Raw genomic sequence first — 21,271 nt, 5'->3', positions numbered from 1 at the left:
ATTTTGTGCCATTACCGTATCTGCTGAAAAATCAGCTGATGGTCTTATGAAGGATCCCGTGTACATAACTAGCTGTGTTTTCTCTTGCTGCCATTAAAATTATTTAACTTTTGGCATTTTAAATATGACCTGTCTTGATATGGGTCTCTTTGGGTTCATTTTGTTTAAAACTCTCTGTGCTTTCTGGATTTGGATGTCTGTTTTCCTCACCAGGTTGGGAAAGTTTTTAGTCATTATCCCTTTAAGTATGTTTTACATCCCTTTCTCTGTCTTCTCCTTCTGGGACCCCTACGATTCAAATGTTGGCACACTTGATGTTGCCCCATTGGTCCCTTAAACTGTCCTCATTTTAAAAACATATTTTTCTTTTTGCTGTTCTGATTGACTTTCACTACCTTGTCTTTCAGCTTGCTGACTCATTCTCCAGCCTCAACTAATCTGCTTTTGATTCCCTCCAGAGTATTTTCGTTTTCATTTCAATTATCGTATTCCTCAGTTCTGATTGGTTGTTTTAAATATTATTGTATGTCTTTGTTGAAGTTCTCACTGAGTTCATGTATTCCTCTCCCTAGTTGATTGAGCATACTTACTTTTTAAAAATTTCTTTATTGATTAAGGTATTACATATGTGTCCTTATCCCCCCATTACTCCCCAACCCCCCACTTATGTCCTCACCACGCTGTTGTCTGTGTCCATTGCTTAGGCATATATGCTTGCATACACATCCTTTGGTTGATCTCTCCCCCTTACCCCCAGCCTCCCCTACCTACCCTCTAAGGTTTGACGATCTGATCGATGTTTCTCTGTCTCTGGATCTGTTTTTGTTCATCAGTTGATGTTCATTATATTCTTAAATGAGTGAGATCATGTGATATTTATCTTTCTCTGACTGGCTTATTTCACTTAGCATAATGAAATCCAGTTCCATCCATGCTGTTGCAAATGGTAAGAACTCATTATTTTTTACTGCAGCATAGTATTCCATCATTTAGCATACTTATAATCAGTGTTTACTCTTAACTCTTTATCTGGTGAATTGCTTATGTCTAATTTATTTAGTTATTATTTATTTATTTATTTATTTATTTATTTATTTATTTATTTATGTTTCCTTATCCCTTATTGGAGTACATTTCTCTGTCTCCTCATTGTGGCTGTCTCTCTCTCTCTTTGTATTTGTTTCTATGAATTAGGTGAAACAGCAACCTCTCCCAGTCTTGAAGGAGAGACTTGTTTAGGAGCCTCTCCTCTGTAGACTGTGTGAGCCAGGTGTCTTTAGCAGGTGAGCCAGAGCTGCAGTGGGAGTGGGCCATGGGTAAGGGCCCTGTGCTGGAGCTGGAGTGGGAGTGGAAGTCCTGAGGGCAAGGCACAGAGCTGGTGTGGGGCTGGGGCCTGAGCCTCGTGTGCACTCTGGTGACCAAGGCTGGCTGACTAAAGCACTTGAATAATGTCCTGCCCATGAGATCAAGGGGGAGGGAGACTGTCAATGAATGACTGGTTCTTCCCGGTGCCCCTGACACCAGGAGGTTCCTGCAGTTCCCCTCCCACTTGGCAGATGTTCTCGGTTAGTAAATCAGTTTCCCTCCTTATAGTTTAGGTGCCCTTTCACCCACTGTTTTTCACTTTACCCAGAGTGGGCGCATCTGCACATACACCCTCAGGGATCCCTGCCCACTGCAGGTCAGAGCTGGGGTGGGGTGTCCATGGTGCCATGTCTCTGTCTCTCCCTGCTGTGCTTATGGGATTTCTCTCTTATTGGTTGAGCAGAAGTTGTTCAGTCAGCCCTCCTTTCCTCTCGAGGGGGAGTTGCTCTGTCTTCAGGTGGAAAATTAATGTGAAATGGGAGGAGGTGAGCTCAGGGCTTTCCTTCACTGTCGTCTTGGACTGGAAACCCTTCAATGATTATTTTTTAGCTGTTTCCCATCATCTACTTCTTGTCAGTTTGTTTCTATTGCTATAGTTTTTTTTGTTTGTTTTATGTATTGCCTTCTAAAACTTTTGATTTAAATTATTACATAAAATATTTGAATGTTCCTCAAGTTAAAACTGTTAAATAAGATATGTATTCAGGCCGAAACCGGTTTGGCTCAGTGGATAGAGCATCGGCCTGCGGACTGAAAGGTCCCAGGTTCGATTCCGGTCAAGGGCATGTACCTGGGTTGCGGGCACATCCCCAGTAAGAGATGTGCAGGAGGCAGCTGATCGATGTTTCTCTCTCATTGATGTTTCTAACTCTCTATCTCTCTCCCTTCCTCTCTGTAAAAAATCAATAAAATATTTAAAAAAAAAAAGAAAAAGATATGTATTCAGAAAAGTACAGATTCCTTCAACCTATTCCCTCATTTTGCCCTGTAGACAACCACTTAAAAAATCTATCCCTTGTTTCTGTAGATAGATGACTGGTAGGTAGAAAATAAATAGGCAGATGAAATGAGCAGGTTTATCTATATGTCTTTTCTCCTCCTCTGTCTTATTAAACAAGACGCTGCATAAAACTCTGCTGCTTCTTGCTCACACACATTGGGAGACCACCCCACAGGAGTCTCTCATGTTCCCTCCAGGGCAGAGGATTGCATGCTGGTGGCATATCAGGGAGCCACACACTCCCCTGGGTGCCCAGCAGGGGCCCTGTTTGATGCTCAGATACGGTCCACACAGGGTTTCCTGTGACAGACAGTGAGTTTGCCACACAAGCTGGAGGCCTCAGAAGCGCACCTTTCCCACTAGAGTTGCAGCTCTGTCCTGATGGCCTCTGGGACCTGCTCATGGGGAAGGTGCATCTCAAGGCAGAGTCAGCACAGCAGGCATTTATCTGAGTCACAAAAAGACTGAAGTGTGGAAGCCACCATCTCATCTAATAAAGTGGGACTATGCAAACTGACCATCACGCCACAATGGTCAAGATAGCTGGGCCCACAGTGGAGGCCGAGGTCCTGCAATGAGCCTTAACAAGCAATCAGCAGGGACCTGAAACATTGCCCCCCACCTTGTGGGGCTTGACAGGGGACCTCAGGCCATTCCCCCTGCCCCGGAGCTGGGCCAGGGGACCTCAGGCCACACCCCGGTACCAGGCTGGGGGACCTCAATGTGTGCCCCTGCCCTGGCATGGGTCGAGGGACCTCAGGCTGCACACCTATGCCCAGGCCAGTGGACCTCAAGGCACCCCCCCTGCCTGGGCAGGGGGACCTCAGGTCACAACCCCCACCCCAGCGCTGGGACGGAGGACCTCAGGCCATGCCTCACCACCCAGCGGGGTTTGACAGGGGACCTCAAGGTGCACCTCGAGCCCCAGTGCTGGACTGGGGGAACTCAGCCCATGCCACCGCCCTGGTGCCGGGCCAGGCGACCTGAGGATGCGCCCTCTGCACGGCGGGGCTTGACAAGGGTGGGTTCAGCTGGTTCTGGATCTCATGCAATTTTGAAGCACTGTGGATGGACTGGGGCTTGACTCTGAGTCCTGCAGTGTGCTGCAGACTCCAACAGGAGATTTTCATATACATTTTACTAATTTTCTTTCATCTCTGACACTTCTATTCTAGAGAAATGGCAATTAGCAATATTAAAATATTTCCTATAATTAATCCCCTTTTAAAGTGCACAAACTTTGTGCACCAGGCCACTAGGGAGTCTAATAACAGGGGACTTCAAGAGGTACCTGGTGTAGGTACCTAATTCTAAAAAATTAGAAAAAAAGAGCGAAAAGCACATGATTATAGAAACAGTGAAGACATCAGATCCTTACAAGTGGCCTGCTTTTCTTTTCTCTTTTAAAAAGAAATATATTTTTTTATTATTGATTTCAAAGAGAAAGGGAGTGGGAGAGAGAGAGATAGACACATTAATGATGCGAGAGAATCATTGATTGTATGCCTTCTCCACGCCTCCCACTTGGGGATGGAGCCTGAAACCCAGGCATGTGCCCTGACCTGAAATTGAACAGTGACCTCCTGGTTCATATGTTGACATTCAACCACTGAGCCACACAAGCTGGGCTTGCCTGTGTTTCTTATACTTGCTGTCCCCTTCTGTATCCCAGGGGAAAGGGAACCTGTGTGCTTGTCTTTGAGAAACACTGACATAGGAAACCACCGTGAATGCGTCCATTCCAGGCTCTCTCCTGGTTCAGAAACGAGGCCGATTACAGGAGGGAAAACTCATGAAAAAACAGGACTTTAACAAGGAAACCTTCCAGATGCCCACATGACCAGATTCAGGTAATAAGTGAAAATTATTGTTGTGTTGTGATGAGATCCTCTCTTTTTTATTTCGTTCTACTTCCTGCCCTTGAAGCCTGTGAGGCAGATGATTTCACTCCATATTTGAGGAACATTTTATGAAGAAATGTGGACAGATGTGAGCTAAGGTGCACAGCAGACAGCGAGGGTTGAACACACAGGGACAGGGAGGGATGGAGCTCAGGTTCTGCAGTCAGCACTGGGGCCTCCAGGTGCAGGGTGGGGAGGAACCAGCCAGGAGGAGCTGCTGAGGGGTCAGGAGTCAGAATTCAGCCGGAGCCCCAGGCGGCTCTCCTTGTGGAGTGAGAGCCCAGCAGGAAACCTCTTCAGGCTGCGAAGGGGCTGGACAGAAGGTTCTTTCCTGCCCATGTCACCATGATTACTTCAGCTTAGGAGTCCTGCAGACAGAGGACAGTGCTGTTCCCAGGCCCAGCCAGCAGGGGCGCTGCCTCCCAGGCCTCCTGCTGTGGCTCCCAAGTGAGAATAAAAGCTCTGAGGCCACAGGAGCCAAAGCTGCTTTAGAGCTGCCTCTCACCAGGCGGGAGGAGGCCCTGCAGTGTAAGCAGCTGCCAGGGCCACACCCAGGCTCCCCGCTATCTGTCCCCTGGCTCGTCCCCTGCACCTTCTGTTCTAGGGAAACCGAATGCGTCCCCAAGAGAGGATTAGAGAGTGTTACCTGTGGGCTGAAGTCCAGAGTGTCCTGGGAAGAGAAGGAAGATGCTACTTAAAAGATATGAAGGTAAGTGTGTCCCCAAACACTGGGTCCCCGCCCAGGCCACCTGAGCTTCTCCAGCAGCACCCCGACCCGCTGACACCAGAGCAGAGACCAGAGCAGAAGCTGAGAGCAGTGGCTCCAAAGCTGTCACATCCCAGTTTCATTAGTGACAGCAGGGCCTGTTCCTCCATGTACCCCACAATCTGCACCCAAAACCCGTGCGAGTTAACCCCTCTCTACACAGCCATGACTCCTCATGTCTCCACCCTAAGTAACCGGGAGCTGGTTATTTCTGCATTTCCAGGGAACGTGAGACCGACAGGGAAAGAGAGGCTTCTACGGCGTTGCCATACCCAGAGCTCACCCAGCAAAGCCCCAGTTCTCCCCACCGTCTCGGGGCCTCGGCTGCCAGCAGGCTCCTCACCTTTCTGAGCCCTGAAGTAGATGAGCAGCCCCGCCCCGAGGAAGAGCAGCCCCAGCACGAAGCCCCCGGCTCCACTCAGCACCTTGCTCTGTGCGGATCCAGACTGGGCCCCTGAGAAAAGAAGCTGGTTTCAGTGGGTTTTGACCCAAACCACCTTCTCTAATGGAGACCCTGGGATTGAGAGCTTAGGGATAGGGGGTGGGTGGGTATGAGGAGCTGTTGCCCTAGAAGAAGCAGAACAATAGCCATTTCTGGGAAAGAGCCTGAGGTCACACTGAGCAGGTACAAGGCCCAGTTACTGGCCTCAGGTCCCCTCACTCCCGACCCAAGGCCACCGCTTTAGCCTCTGAGGCTGCGGAGCCCGGGGCTGGTGACCTCCAGGACTTGGCCCGGGTGACAGAGCCACAGAGGGCAGAGCAGACAGGGCTCTCCTGTGGCAGGAAAGTCCCCACGCTGTAAAGGACGCACCTCTTCCCAGATCACAGTGGGCAGCTCAGCGCAGGCAGCAGCACCCGCCCAGCCGACAGAGGATGGGGCCCAGAGCCAAGGGGCACCAAGACGGAGAGAGTGTGGGGAATTCAGAGCAGGGCAGGCAGGGCGGCCTCTCAGGGCTATGGGTGTTCACAGAAGCGATCACAGGGCTACCCTGTGGCCTGTGCAGAAGGAGAGACAGGAGCAAAGAAAAATGAGTGTGGGCAGAGGGGACCCTGACCCTCAGGGACAAGCAAAGGCCCCTGAGGGGGGAGGCATGTGAGGTCAGAAGGCATCTCACTCCATTCCACGGTGACAGGGCTGGTCCTGCTGTGGTGCCGCACTTGGCAGGTGTAGACCTCCCCGCTCCGGGGAACTGTCTCCAGCATCACCAGGGTCTGGAAGGTCCAGTCCCCGTTGCGGATCAGGCCCGTGGACACCACCCCGGCCTCCTCGTCCTGGCCGTTGCGCAGCCAGCGGACCTCAATGTGGCCCGGATAGAAGCCGTTCACGGAGCAGACCAGGAGGTTGTGGTGCTGCAGGCGCTGGGTCTTTGCAGGATACACGGTCACTGTGGGCTCAGCTGGGACAGAGAAGGCGGAGGGAGACGTGAGCAAGACAGGCAGGCCCCTTGGTGGTTCCCTTTCGGCCTTGTTTCCAGTCCCAGGCTCCAGGTCCAGCCAGGCCCCTCTCAAACCTGCCTTGTGGCCCCTTAGGAGATAGTAGCCATAGGCATTGAATCTATGCCTATATCCTGGGCTACTGGATTTGAGAGACGTTGAGGAAATTTGGGGGATTTTTCTTATCTTGAAACAGTTACTCATTGTTGAATTGAAGTGTTTGCAAATCTTTGCGAGGCACAGAGTGTGTGAGTTCCAGTGTGATTTCTGGAGCAGGGATGCCTGGGTCACATCCAGGCTGTGCCTCTTACTGGGTGATCCTGGGAGATCCACTCTGCTCAGCTCCTCACCTATAATGGGGGTGGTAATACTAACTCACCGCTTAAGGACATACAAGGATCAATGGGTCTAAAATATGTAAAACAGTGGCTAGAATGTAGCCATTACTATATGTCAGCTATTTATTATATACTAGAGGCACGGTGCACAAAATTTGTGCACTCAGGGGGGTCCCTCAGCCCCACCTGCACCCTCTCACAGTCTGGGATCCCACAGGGGATATCCGACTGATGGCTTAATCCTGCTCCCCCCTGGGGAGCAAGGCTAAGCTATCAGTTGGACATCCTTAGTGCTGGGGTGGATGCAGAAAAGGCTCCTGCCACTGCTGTTACATTTGGCAGCCATAAGCCCAGCTTCTGGCAAACTGTACACCAGGCAACTCCGGCATTGAGCGTCTGCCCCCTGGTGGTCAGTGAACGTCATAGGGACCAGTCGTTCTGCTGTTCAGTTGATTTGCATATTAGCCTTGTATTATATAGGAAGGAGAGAAAATATAATGAAAGCAAAGAAGGAAACTGGGGAACAGCTTGGGGAAGATGGGACTCAGGGTGTGAAGTCCTGGGAATGCAATCACACCTGAGAACACAGAGATGGTTCCCCTGGAAGCAGGAAGGATGGTGATTCCCTAGCTCCAGGGGCTGAGTCCTGAGGGAGAGGGAGGAGAAAGGCAGCATCATTATAACACTTACAGTGACACTCACTGAGCAACCCACTCCTTCTCAACAGAAGCTGGTCTGTTATTGGGATTCCTGTCATTTTATAATTGTCTCTTTTTAAGCTGACATTTGAGCTCAGGGCAGGGTCTCTGAGGCATTAACATGTGTGCTTCCTGCCTGAGACCAGGCTTAATAAATACAGATTTGGAGGAGGAGGAAGAACGTTGGGCCAAAAGGGTAGATTTAAGATTGATGGTAAATCATTGCTAGCAACTTTACAATACATTTCACTACCTTATAGATGTTTAAATTCTTAACACAAAAAGTGATAAAACAGAATCAAAACACAAACTAGGAGCTGGAGAAAATGCTGAATCCATGTTAGTAAAGTGTCCGTCCTGCTGCCCAGAGAACCTGGAAAATCACTTCGAAAAGGCCAGGACCCCAGGGATGACGGACAATAGGCCATTCCTAGAGCAGGAACAGCCATTAGCCAACACGTACGTGAAAACTGTTCAAGAACCTTAGAAATCAAAGGAGGATAAATTAAAAATAAAAAACAAATTTCCACGTGAGTATTTGGCAACATTGAAAAAATATTTAACAAAATAGGGTGTGAGGTAAATTGTCAGAACTCTAAACAGTTAACATGTAATGACTTAAATGCTGTCAGCCTGTGTGGATGTGACATCAGTGTGTTAAGTAACACAATTACAATTAGACCCTGGCTCACCGTCACCCCCTCTGTAAACACAGGGCACTGAGGGGGGAACAAGACACTGAGACCTGAAAGGAGCTCAGAGAGGCCAGAGGTGCCTGGAGGCCCCGCCCCCCACACCCAGCCTGACCCTCAGCCCAGGGAAAGGCTTGTGCACCCAGCACCCCTATTCCAGGGCTCAGGGTCAGGGGGAGTTTGGCAAGACAGACCGACTCCCTCCTCCCACTTCCTCCTCCCTTCCTCCCCGCTGCTCCCCAAACCCTCCCCCCACTGGACAGGACTGGGCACCCCAGAAATGCCCTTACACAGGACAGGACCACAGGGTCCCCACAGCCGCCCTCAGGCCCCTCAGGGGTGCTCCTCACAGCCCTGTGTACGCACCACCCCTCCATCCCCACGCCACCACTCTCCCCCCTACCCTGTGCTCACTACGCCGAGGCACCAGGAATCCCTCAGACAACTTGTAGTTGTGTCTGCACACGGTGTCCACCTCTGCCCGTTTCCGCTCCATGAAGTCCTTCTGTCTGTTCAAGTGCTCAGCACTCAGCTGCCCCAGCTCCGTCACCGCACGGTACTCCCCCACGTCGCTGTCGAAGTGCACATCCTCCTGCCCGTTGTAGATCAATCTCTCCAGGAACCGCACCCGCTCCTTCCAGTTGGAGAAATGACACTCGAACTTAATCTGACGCAGGAAATGCGCTGCGGGGACAGGAATGAGGCATCACTCCGGTGAGAGATGAAGGCGACCCCGCCAAGTGCAGGGCGCCCAGGCGGTGGGGACACAGGACCTGGCACCCCCACTGCCAGCGCCCCGGCCCCTCCTCTGGGGCTGGGAGGCCGCAGGGCAGGGAGACCCCTGGGACCCTCAGCCTCTGGGCACCCACTGCGCTGCCCCGGGGGGCTCCGGGCTCTGGGCTCCAGGCTGGGCGAGGACTTGTGCCATCACAGCCTTCACCCCCCTCACCCCCAGCCTCTCCCTTCCCCACACCCACCTCCTCCTGTCACCCCCTGGGAGGGGACCTCGTGCCAGGCCCCAGCTGCCCGGGACCCAGGCAGGAAACCTGGCATCGCCCTCGCTCTGCAGCTTAGAATTCACCAAAGCGCCCATCACACCCAACCACAGGCGCATCCACACAGGAGGGAGCTGGCAGGACAGGGGGCCTGGAACAGGGACCACAGGGTCCAAGTTCCATCAGGGGCTGGGCCAGGGCCTCTGAGTGACAGGATGTGGGGAAAGGTCGCTGTATGTGGGGGAGGGGGCACATCTCAGGTGAAGGCAATGCCACCTGCAAAGCCTGAGAGAACCCATGTGCCTCCTGGGAAACCAGAGAACAGGCTCTGAGCCCAGACAGTGTGGGGGAGGGAACAGGAGCCTGGGGGTGAGTTAGGGGGGCTTCTGCTACATGTAAGGGAGAGCACTGAGGAGGTTCAGAGGTTACACCCTTAACATCGCATGAGGCAAAATAAAAGGAAGGTTTTAAACTTCAAGTGATTGAACAGATTTAAGAAGAAAGTGGTGACTTTGTGAAACTGTCTGGTTGGTGTTTGTTTAAAGGGCTGGAGGGCGCCAGTGGGTTTTGAATCACCCTGGAAAGCAAGAGTAGACTGTATGGCATTTGACCATTTGTTGTTGTTTTTTGTTTGTTTGTTTCTTAAATATATTTTATTGATTTTTTACAGAGAGGATAGGAGAAGGATAGAGAGTTAGAAACATCAATGAGAGAGAAACATCGATCAGCTGCCTCTTGCACACCTCCTACTGGGGATGTGCCGCAACCAAGATACAGAATCGAACCTGGGACCTTTCAGTCCACAGGCCGATGCTCTATCCACTGAGCCAAACCGGTTAGGGCCATTTGTTTGTTTTTTGTTTTTGTAATAAAATGAGCTAAAATTAACCGTGAAGAGCTGCATTGGAAGGTACGTGTGTATAAAGTGTGAGTCTAGAATTTTCAGAAACAGCCGGTGTCCAGCAGTGTTCTCACCCTCAGCACTATTGACGTTTGACCAGATGATTCTGTGAGGTGGGGGTGGGTGGTCTGTACACACTGGGCTGCACACAGCATCCCCACCAGTTGTCAGAAGATACCCCCCCCCCGCCCCGACACACACCTCATTGTGACAGCCAAACATGGCTTTAAATATTGCAGATGCCCTAGGGATAGGAAGGGGGAGGGTGGTGAACCATCTGAAAAATCTGGGGTGAAAAATCCACTGTTGATGCAGCAGCTTGGAATGACAATAAAAATTTAGACAATATTATATCTGTGGAAAGGCTTGGTCTGTATGAAATTTGTATTCTTTAGGAATCTGGTCCCAGGGCATCCTGTATTTCCTTTGCAACACAAGCCCACCCACTGATGGAATCTGAGAGGGAGGAGGGCACTTAAACTTCTGTGTTCCTCACATGCCCATGACATTCTGCACATAGTATGAACCCAAATGGAACTTTTCAAGTTGTAAATGCAAAATGGATGTAAATTCCTCCTGTGTATCAAAACTAGCAGCCCTTTCGCCTGCTGCCTCCAACCCTCAGACACACGCTGGCACATGGGAACATCAGAAATCTCAGCAGCAAATCAGATCCAGCCAAGCCCCTGTTCACAGTGGGGGTGGAAGCCTAGGCTCTAGAATGAGGAACCTAAATTAGAACATGAGCTCTCCCACTGGGTCAGATTGTCACACCCATGGGTCTTATTCTTTATCTCTAAAATAGATTTAATGATACTGTAGTTCTCACAGGATATTCTTTTTTTTTTATTGATTTTAGAGAGGAAGGGAGATGGAGAGAGAGATAGAAATATCAATGGTGAGAGAGAATAATTGATTGGTTGCCTCCTGCACGACCCCTACTGGGGATCGAGCCCACAACCCAGGCATGTGCCCTCGACTGGAATCAAACCTGGAACCCTTCAGTCCACAGGCCAATGCTCTCTCCACTGTGCCAAATCAGCTAGGGCATCACAGGATATTCTTAAGTGTTGAATTAAATAGTGATTCTTTCTGGTGCTGATCATATAAGTACTCAATAAATACCTTGCTATTTTAATTTTTATAACTCCTAGCAATGCAAGCTCACAAAATCTTTCTATTCCTTAACTTCCTAGATCAAATAATGTCTCTATCACCATTTGACAGGTGTCTTTAATTAATTTTATCACTAAATATCATTTTGAACACAAGGACAGAAAAATTGGTCTCTGTATAATAACAGGATATATATACATGCACCTCATATGAAAGGACTATGCTGAGGGAATGCCTAGATACTGAGACCTAGACTATGTCACCCGGCTCTACAACTAACCGTGTGACTCTGGGTAAGTTGCTTAAATTCTCTGAATCAGATTCCAGGGTGATTACATCTGTAATTGCTGCAGGTGAGACAGGATGGTTATGAGAGTCACACACTCAAATGCAGGCCTGGTGCACAGTAACTGCCCATGTGACGCTGCTCCATGCCGCAGGGACCAGATTTGTCTTGTCGATGACTCCACTCTCACCCCCAGGTGGTGACTGTCTCCTCTGGCCACTAATAAACGGTGGCTGTGGAATTGGTGGCTTTCATAACCAGTCACCTCTGCCTTCAAGGTCACTCCTGTGGCTCCTTGCTGATGACTGAGCATCTCTGGTTCTCGAGTTCCCCAGCTTCTCATCAGGCTCCTTTGTTCTTATGCTTTAGGTCCAGCTGACTCCCTGAGCCCAGAGCACAGTGTCTTGGAGGTCCCAGCTCAGAGTCACTTGTAATCATCCCTCACGTCTTCAGCTCCGGCTCTCCCTTCAAACATTCTAATCAAATTCCTTCTCAGACATTGAACTGACAGCGAACATCACGCCCACCAATTCCAGTGGCCACTTCTCTGCATGTTCTCACTTCCCTGCTTCCTAGCAGTTCTCACCACACCTGGCCACTACCTCCTTCTAGAAAAATCTACTTCCCCTCACTGCCATGGTTTCTCTTGGTTTTCCTCAAAACACTGCACCCCTTCTCAGTCTTCTCTGCCATCTCATTGGCCCTTGGTCCTCTGGCCTGACCCTGACATCTTCTTGTTCTCTCTCCTCCTCCTCCTCCTCCTCTTCCTCCTCCTCCTCCTCCTCCTCCTCCTCCTCCTCCACTTGCTTGGAATTTGACCATTTGTGTCAATGACACAAACACAAACAACTCCTTCCCTGGCTGGCCCTGACCTCCAGGCTCCTGTATTCAACTGACCTCTTGACAGTTCCACACAAATGTCAAAAAGTATTTCAAACTTACAGAAAACCTTTATTCCTAACCACCACCTTCACATTACTTCTTACACAATCTTTCCTTTCTCAATACACAGCTCCACCAAGTTTAATCCGATTATGTATATATGTAAAAGCCTAAGCGACCAATACGATTGAACAACTGGAACAACCGTAATGACTGATCGACCAGTCACTATGATGCACACTGACCACCAGTGGGCAGACGCTCAATGCAGGAGCTGCCTCCTGGTGGTCAGTGCACGCCCACAGCCAACATCCCAAGGCCAGCCAACATCCCTCAGTCCCTCCCTGCATTTCTCCCCGAGTCCAGCAGGCCCCGTCAGGCAGCTGGCAGGTGCTGGCCAGCCTGCCCCAATTGGGACTGGGTGAGACAACATTGATAGATCCTTATCTCGACCCAGGTATAGGGACCGACCTATGCAGGAATTTCATGCACCCAACGTCGAATTCAAGATAAAATCCTTAGGGATTGTGACTCCTCCCCCATTTCATCCAGAATGAGTCATGGAAATATCTACCCAGATCTGCTCACTTCCCCTTTCCTGCTGCCTTTGCAGCACACACTAACTGAAGCCCAAGCAAGTCACCTGGGTGCTCTTCCATGCTCTTCAAGGGCCCCCGACTCCTCTTGTGAACCCTGCAATCAAATCCCCCCTGGTAGCTGGGATTATTGTTTTTAATGAACATACATGGACTCTCCTGTAACACTCAGCAGTTCACATTTCTCTACAGATAAAAGTCAAACTTCTTACCTGCCCGTCAGGGCCCAATATGATTTGTCTCCAGTCTCCCCCAGCATCGTCCTATGTCAATGTCACTCCCCATGTAGCCTTCCTCCTGCCCCTTCAACACGGCAATAACGTTCCCACACTGTGGCCTCTCCCTGGGACACTTGTCCCCTAGATCTTCTCACGGTGGCTTCTCTCATCATCCAGGTCTCATGTGTCTCAAATGTCACTTCCTCAAGGAGAGCTCCCCAACCGCTTGAAGTGACTTCAGGTGAATCCATGCTCTCTGTCCTGTAACCCTGGGGTATTTTTTATCAGAGCAATTATTGCTCTGAATTTTTTCTTTCTTAAGGGGTTCATGGAGAAAGGAAAGGAGATGGTGGGGAGGCCCCTGGATACATCTCACATCGTAGGGAGAGGCACCAGCATCACAGATTCTGCTGAGGACAGAACACATGGTCCTCAAAGAGAGACCCACTAATTCCTTTGACTCCCCATAAAATGTCAGAGAAACTTTCCTCTTGGGGATAACTCAATACAATAAATGGAGCACTGGGTGGGAATCAGTCTGAGATCATTATTTCTCAATCCTCTCAAGACCCCCATGGACGGGGACACAAGGCTGGGGAGGTTTACTGGAGGCGAGGTGAGAAGAAACGGCTGAGATACATGGAGCCCCTTGCACATCTCATAGTGGCGAGCACCAGCCCCTTTTGTGGAGGAAATAATCAGGATTCATATGGTAAAGGTAGGTAGCCACTGAAGAAAATGCCACCATTTTCTAATGGACGTGGCCTGGACATGGTGACAAAGCTAATTCCCTTTCTTCCTCCCCCCACAACAGCTCACTCCCAAGGTGCACTTACCTGGAGTGTCCCTGGCCTGAGCCAGGGGAGGGCTCAGTGCCATCAGCGTCACCATCAGAGCCGCCATCCAGGAGCCTCTGGGGAACCGCAGACACAGCATGCTGGAGCTCAGAGAGGACAGGCGCAGGGAGCAGGGGGGTCTCACTCAGTGAGAACTGTGACCCTTCTCCACCCACATCCCCCAAAACACCAAGTGATGAACTCATTTCTTTGTTCCTGGATTGGGTCATCTCAGTACTGAGAACCAATCAGCATCAGCGATGAATAGCATCATCAGTTGCTAGTCAGAGATTCAGTAGGAAGGTCCTCTTCTGAAATTTAAAGTGTCCTGCATTAAAAGCATTGCTTTGATTTAGTGCTTTGAAGGGTTGGTCTGGTTGTGTCAGAAACACTGTGTTGGGCCCTATTGTGAGGCAGCTCTGTGCTGTCGGTGATGAGCACACAAGTCGGAGCCTTTGGGAGCATTGGTCTCTCTCACTGCAGACAGAGCTGTTTTGCAAATGGATGAGTGTGTGTGCTGGGAGCTGAGGGTGAGGGAGGTGATTGCAAGTTAGGAGGCCTTCCATTTTCTTCTTTTTAAAAAATATTTATTGTTTAAAGTATTGCATATGTCCCCTTTTCCCCCATTGACCTCTTCTAGCCTTCCCCCGCCCCCACTCCCACCCCAAGCCTTTGCACTCTATTGTCTGTGTCCATGGGTTATGCATACATGCATGCAAGTTCTTTGGTTGATCTCTTCCCACCCACCCTCCCCTGCCTTCCCTCTGAGGTTTGATAGTCTGTTCCGTGCTTCTATGTCTCTGGATCGATTTTGTTCATCAGTTTAATTTGTTCATCAGATTCCACATATGAGTGAGATCATGTGATACTTGTCTTTCCCTGACTGGCTTATTTCACTGTTGCACCACAACTTAGTGCAGCAGATTTGGGGAAATGACTTAACCTCTTACAGTTAAAGCCACTGTGATCTTTCAGGTGTTTCAATACTGGGAAAGACTGTGATTCAGTGGACACCTTTAGGAGCAGCTTCCCTTTGAACTGATGATCTGACAGGCTGGTAACTGCTGATTGGAGAGTATAATCGGTGACTCTTTACAGAGGGGATGTCACTCACTGAAGGAAAATGAAAGTTATTCAATAATTTAACACGAGTGAAACATTTTTCAGGTTTCTCTCCTGGTGCTGTCACTGAGCCCAGGGCCCCTCCGGAACACACTGGAGAAAGGGGCCAGAGGAGGCGATCTGTGTGGGATGGAGGGAAAGTGCCTTTGGACAGCACTTAACCCACCAGTGTGATCAGGCCAGCTGTCCAAACCAAAGTGTGCAAGGGACTGGGAGACTGAGAAAGGGCTCAAAGCAGCTCTGCGTTAGAATAGCTAGTACTTCATGTGAAAAGCACTCGGTTCTTTACTCCTGGTCCTATTATGTTTTTCTCATTTTCTTGGGGGCATGTCCTCTTATTTAGTCAACTGCTCTTGCTTTATCCTAGGAAAAGGTAGAAGAAGGCTTTCCTAGAGTGCTCAGGAAATGGAGCTTGACGGGAAACTAGGAAGTACATCCTTTGATGTCATCATGTGATTTGGAACATTTAGTTAGATAATCAGTATGCGTGATACTAACAGACATGTACCTCTCAGGTCCTCAGTGGACTTGAAAGGACAGCTGTCCATTGAAATTCCGTGTTAATTCTCACGCCCCAGTTCTGATGCACAGTCCTCCCCATGCCTGCATGTGTCTAGTGACAGGATACTGACCATGCTGCAGCGAAAGGACTGCAACTGAAGGGGTGAAATGGAGGAAGATGGTCAAAAGGTACAAACTTCCAGGTAAGAAATAAACAAGTCATCAGGATGTAATGCACAGCTAAGAGCATAGATCTTAAAGCAGTGACTCGCAACCCTTTCTTGGCCATGCCCCACCTAAGCATCTCTAAAATTCTGATGCTCCCTGTGACATAGGATTCCTATTATTCAAAAAGTGAGCTCCTATTCATGTGGAGGAAGCTAAAGGGCCAGTAAGTTGGTCTAAACAAGCTTCCAAAGAACTTGCATCCATGAAAGAGAAAAATAAAAGAACAAAAGGACAGTTGAAGTACTGAGGAAGAAATCACTAAGAAATTGTTAAAAATAATAATATGAAGTGATATGAAGAAATAGGAAATAAAGTTTCAAAACATATAATGGAAAACTGAAATGCATACATATGTCACAATATATATTTATATATTGTACATGAGGCCCCTAGAACCATAAGAAATGCAAAACATTCACTGTCAATAACTCATTCTCGAATTGTCCCCCTTAAAAATCAAATTGCTGCCTGTGAGGCATATGCCAACATTGGGAACCACGGTCTTAAATGTTCCCATCACTAGAAAAGGTTAGTACCTATGTGTGGTGTAGAAGTTACCCAGACTTACTGTGGTGTCATTTCCAATCTACACAAATACCCAATCTTTATGCTGTACACCTGAAACTAATATAATGCCGTATGTCAATTACATCTCTATATAAAAAGTGAGTAAAATTTATTGAGCATTTTACTCTGTCCTCAGGACTATACAGGGGCTTCTTTGCATCAGATTTTTGTTTAATTCTCACATCATCTCAGTGAGCTAAGTGCCCTTCGTCCCTACAGTTGAAGAGAATAGAGTGATGGTGGTTGAAGGACCTTTGCAAGGACACAGGCAGTAAAGGTGCCCTCCAGGTTGAGCCCAGCGAAGTGTTCAGACCTACAGGCTCAGCCACTGCACCCACCACCTCGCATTCACCTTCTGAAGGGACTGTTCCTCCAGGGAAAGCGCTCCCCTCCCTCCCTCACAGATGTGCCGCCCACAGCTACTCCTTTCAGTGAGTGACCGCATTTCCCATAAGCTGAGACGGCTGCAGTGGAGCAATTCCAGTTCCTGGACAAGAGTCCGCCTCACCATTGTCCCCTTCTCTGGAAATGACAAGCTGTGTATTTATCTTATGTAACCACACCCAGAGCTCCCGCACACACCTTCCCCTTCTTAGAGACAGCAGTGCCCCCAATTCCTAAACCCAACCTACTGCTCTCATCAGGATTTCAGGCTTTTCATCATGTTTAGTGAAAGTTAGACCCCTGAAATCAGACCAGAAAGTGTATCTCACTTACTTTGGGAAAATATGTTTCTGTTAATGTGGAAAAGTCAGAATTCCTTGGCGAGGTTGGGAAGAAATCACTCCTGTTCCTGGATTTGAGAACAAACTCTGTCCCTAGACCTCAGCGGTAATTCAGTGCTGTGGGCAATTGTACAGAGGCAACTAGGAGAATATCACGTTTAATTTAGCAAACAGACAATCATAACTTACTCAAAAGTCCCTAATCGTGATGTGTGACAGTTTGGGGAAGCCTAGCTAAGGTCCACATTAGATTTGGGTGAAAAAGAATGGCCAACAAAGCAATTCTACATGCAGAATACACTGAGATGTAGTCAAAGAGAACATATCAAACGTGTTTATACAAATTTGACATATAATTTACAAATCACACCAATTTATTTTTACAAAGAACGGACAGCCCTAACTGGTGTGGGTCAGTGGTTGAGTGTCTTACTGTGCACCGAAAGGTCGCTGGTTTAATTCCCTATCACGGCACATGCCCAGGTTTTGGGTTCAATCCCTAGACTGAGAGTCCTGGAAGCAACAGATAATGTTTCTCTCTCACATCAATGTTTTTCTTTTTCTCTCTCTCCCCCTCCCTCTCTCTAAGATTAATAAAAATAAAAGAATATATCAACCACTATGACTTAAATTCTGTGTGCTATCCAGTTATGTGTGACAAAACCTGCTGCTTTTATATCTCACTTTTCCTCAGAGCTGATTCAATAGAAGGAGATGACAGCTGCCCCCACAGGGTCAGTCCTGCAGGTGGTTTCCTGGCGGGACCTCCCACTGAGCAGGAGGGGAGGCAGCCCTGCTCTGCTCCGCAGGAAACTTGGGGTCCGTTCTAGGAAAAGGCAGTTGACTTGGTTTCTGGGGGGAAAGTGGTTGTCAGTTCAGAAGTTGTACCGTCTCTAGTCTTCATGCTTGGGGCCACAGCTTTGTGATTAAACAAAATTAATCACAACATCTTGGGAAGAAACGAATAACATCAGAAGCAGAGATTTTTAAAAATATAAATATTTTGGAGGAGGAAACCAAGATGGCAGCATAGGTAAACACCGGAAATTGCTGCCTCGCATAACCACTTCAAAAATACAACTAAAAGACAAAACGGACATCATCCAGAACCACAGGAAGGCTGGCTGAGTAGAAATTTTACAACTAGAAGGAAAGAGAAAAGCACACTGAGACTCAGAGGAGGTGTGGAAGTAAAGTGCAGAGGTATGGAGGCGCATGTGGAAAGGGCTGGCAGCTGAGGTCGCGGCGCATGTGGAGAGGGCTGGAAACTGAGGACACAGTTGTCTTTTTCAATCCGGAGGGAGTCTCAAGCTCCCGACAGCTCTGAACTCCAGTTCGAGGTGAGTGTCTGGGAACCCAGACTCATATGGGGAGAAACCGGACTGTCTGCCATTGGGCAAAACTCGAGGGCAGTTTTCTCTCAGAGGTGCTTGTAGTGATTACTGGGACACTGAGATGTGGGGCCTCTTAGGGTAGGACTGGGGAGCAGCCATAGCTGCTTGCTCTGCCCTGTTGATCCCGACACCCCACCCCACCCCACCCAAGCTGTCATCAGAGGCTTTTGCATATGAAAGGCTTGGCCCTTTGCAAAATGAAAATTACCTAACAAACTGCAGCCGAATCAGAGAGACCCAGAACTTCCAAAAGAAGGTTCAAGGCCCCACAGTAGCTTGCATTGCTTTATAGCTGGGCCTCATTTGGGGACCTCTAAACCCCAAACAAAGAAGAGGAATCTGCAGATCTCTCCAAAGCTCCTGCTGGGTAGCCTCAGGCAGAGGCTAGATTAGCACCTCCTTAGAGATCCAGGAGCCAGTGTATCCAGTGGTTAGAGTGGGACCATCCAGATTACAACTCCTCAGACCCATAAGGGACACACTCAGGGGGCAGACTCAGTAAGCACCAAAGACCCACTGAAGCAAGTCTTGCCGCAGAAGGGTTTCTCGAGCTCAGAAGTATTCCCACTGCAGACACAGTTGATTCTCACAGCCAATTGGCCTGGAGGTCAATTCCTCCCAGTGATACCTACAACAATCAAGACTTAACTACAACAAGACTGTGCACACAGCCCACAAAGGGGGGCACCAAGAGTGTCCACCTCAGGTAATTGGGGAGTCTGAGCCACTGGGCCCTATAGGACACCTAACACAGAAAGCCACTCTATTAACACAGGGAAGCATAAAAAATGTGGAGACAAAGAAACAGGTCACAAATGACAGAAATGGAGGAAAGCAAACTACTGGATATAGAGTTCAAAACCACACTTTTAAGGTTTTTCAAGAATTTTCTAGAAACCACTGATAAATTTAGTGAGACCCTCAAGAAATCTAGTGAGACCCTCGAGGTTATGAAAAAGGACCAACTAGCCGAAACCGGTTTGGCTCAGTGGATAGAGCGTCGGCCTGCGGACTGAAAGGTCCCAGGTTCGATTCCGGTCAAGGGCATGTACCTGGGTTGCAGGCACATCCCCAGTGGGAGATGTGCAGGAGGCAGCTGATTGATGTCTCTCTCATCGGTGTTTCTAACTCTCTATCTCTCTCCCTTCCTCTCTGTAAAAATCAATAAAATATATTAAAAAAAAAAAAAAAGAAAAAGGACCAACTAGAAATTAAGCATACACTGACTGAAATAAAAGCTATTATGCAGAGTTCCAAAAGCAGACCAGAGGATCACAAGAATCAAGTCAAATATTTGAAATACGAAGAAGCAAAAATCACCCAACCGGAAAAGCAAAAAGCAAAAAGCAAAAAGAACCACAAATTATGAAGATAGCGTAAGGAGCCTCTGGGACAACTTCAAGCGTACCAACATCCGAATTATGGGGGTGCCACAAGAAGAAAGAGAGCAAGATATTGAAAACCTATTTGAAGAAATAATGACAGAAAACTTCCCCTACCTGGTGAAAGAAATAGACTTACAAGTCCAGGAAGCTAAGAGAACCCCAAACAAAAGGAATCCAAAGAGGATCACACCAAGACACATCATAATTAAAATGCCAAGAGCAAAAGACAAAGAGAGAATCTTAAAAGCATAAAGAGAAAAACAATCAGTTACCTACAAGGGAGTACCCATACGACTGTTAGCTGATTTCTCAACAGAAACTATGCAGGCCAGAAGGGAATGGCAGGAAATATTCAAAGTGATGAATGCCAAGAACCTACAACCATTTAGAATTGAAGGTCAGATAAAGAGCTTCACAGACAAGAAAAAGCTAAAGGAGTTCATCACCACTAAACCAGTATTATATGAAATGCTGAAAGGTATCCTTTAAGAAGAGGAAGAAGAAGAAAAAGGTAAAGATACAAATTATGACCAACAAATACACATCTATCAACAAGTGAATCTAAAAATCAAGTGAATAAATTATCTGATGAACAGAATAAACTGGTGATTATAATAGAATCAAGGGCATGAGAAAGGGAGTGGACTGACTATTCTCAGGGGAGAAAGGGGTGTTGGGGTGTGGGAAGAGACTGGACAAAAATTGTACACATGTGGATGAGAACAGTGTGTGGCGGGGGTAAGGGCAGAGGGTGGGGTGGGAAGTGGGTGGAGGGGAGCTATGGGGGAAAAGAGGAACAACTGTAATAATCTGAACAATAAAGATTTAATTAAAAAGAAAAACTTGATCATGAGTTCCCAGCAAAGCATTTAATATATATATATTAGTTGCTTTCAGAGAGGAAGGGAGAGGGAGAGAGACATAAAAACATCAAATGGGGGGTTCAAGCCTGCAACCCAGGCATGTGCCCTGTCTGGAATTGAACTGTGACCTCCTGTTTCATAGGTCGATGCTCAATCACAGACCCACGCAGGCTGGGCCAGAAACACAGATGTTTGTGGAACAACAGCAGCTTGCCATTCGCAGCATCACACAAGGTCTTGAGTCCTGCCCATGACACCTCATGGACTCACTGTGTTAAGCCTGAAAGGTTGCAATACACCTGGGGAAATGGGCGTTTGGTGATCAGCACAGGCAGCATGGAGTGTCTGCCTCTTGTATGAGTCGTCTCAGAACATTCTCCATCGTTTCCAGAAAGTTCCCACCGATAATTGGAACTTAAAGTGAGAAGCAGGTTATTGGTCGCTATAGTTAAGGGGGAAGTG

The 21,271-nt window shown here is 48.3% G+C and overlaps 1 protein-coding gene across 2 annotated transcripts; it reads right to left on the bottom strand.

Moving 5' to 3' along the window:
• Positions 1–2,633: 2,633 nt before the first annotated feature.
• LOC139012604 (DLA class II histocompatibility antigen, DR-1 beta chain-like) lies at positions 2,634–14,199 on the bottom strand. 2 transcript variants are annotated; one of them, XM_070418753.1, is made up of 6 exons: positions 14,025–14,199; positions 8,609–8,878; positions 6,148–6,429; positions 5,376–5,486; positions 4,913–4,936; positions 2,634–2,813 (listed from the first exon to the last, which is right to left on the bottom strand). In XM_070418753.1, exons 1-6 carry the CDS (start codon positions 14,122–14,124, stop codon positions 2,794–2,796), a joined length of 807 nt encoding a protein of 268 aa, XP_070274854.1. In that variant the 5' UTR covers positions 14,125–14,199; the 3' UTR covers positions 2,634–2,793. The 2 variants fall into 2 exon arrangements, with proteins under 2 accessions (XP_070274854.1, XP_070274856.1); XM_070418755.1 differs by lacking the exon at positions 2,634–2,813 and adding an exon at positions 3,943–4,634.
• Between the last annotated feature and the right edge of the window lie 7,072 nt (positions 14,200–21,271).

Source organism: Myotis yumanensis, unplaced genomic scaffold (assembly GCF_028538775.1).
Source record: "Myotis yumanensis isolate MYYU_CA2020_CCGP unplaced genomic scaffold, mMyoYum1.0.hap1 SCAF_6, whole genome shotgun sequence".
NCBI classification, from domain to species: Eukaryota; Metazoa; Chordata; class Mammalia; order Chiroptera; family Vespertilionidae; genus Myotis; species Myotis yumanensis.
This window is presented reverse-complemented; position numbering and strand designations above follow the sequence as displayed.

What these genes read in the sequence shown, in the direction of transcription:
- LOC139012604 (XM_070418753.1), bottom strand. Translation starts at nt 14,124, where the DNA reads ATGCTGTGTCTGCGGTTCCCCAGAGGCTCCTGGATGGCGGCTCTGATG. An exon ending in CCCTGTCACCGTGGAATGGA is followed by an intron (nt 5,487 to 6,147) that starts GTGAGATGCCTT and finishes TTCTTTTCTCAG; the next exon opens with GGGCCCAGTCTGGATCCGCA. An exon ending in CTCTGGACTTCAGCCCACAG is followed by an intron (nt 2,814 to 4,912) that starts GTAACACTCTCT and finishes TTTGTGACTCAG; the next exon opens with ATAAATGCCTGCTGTGCTGA.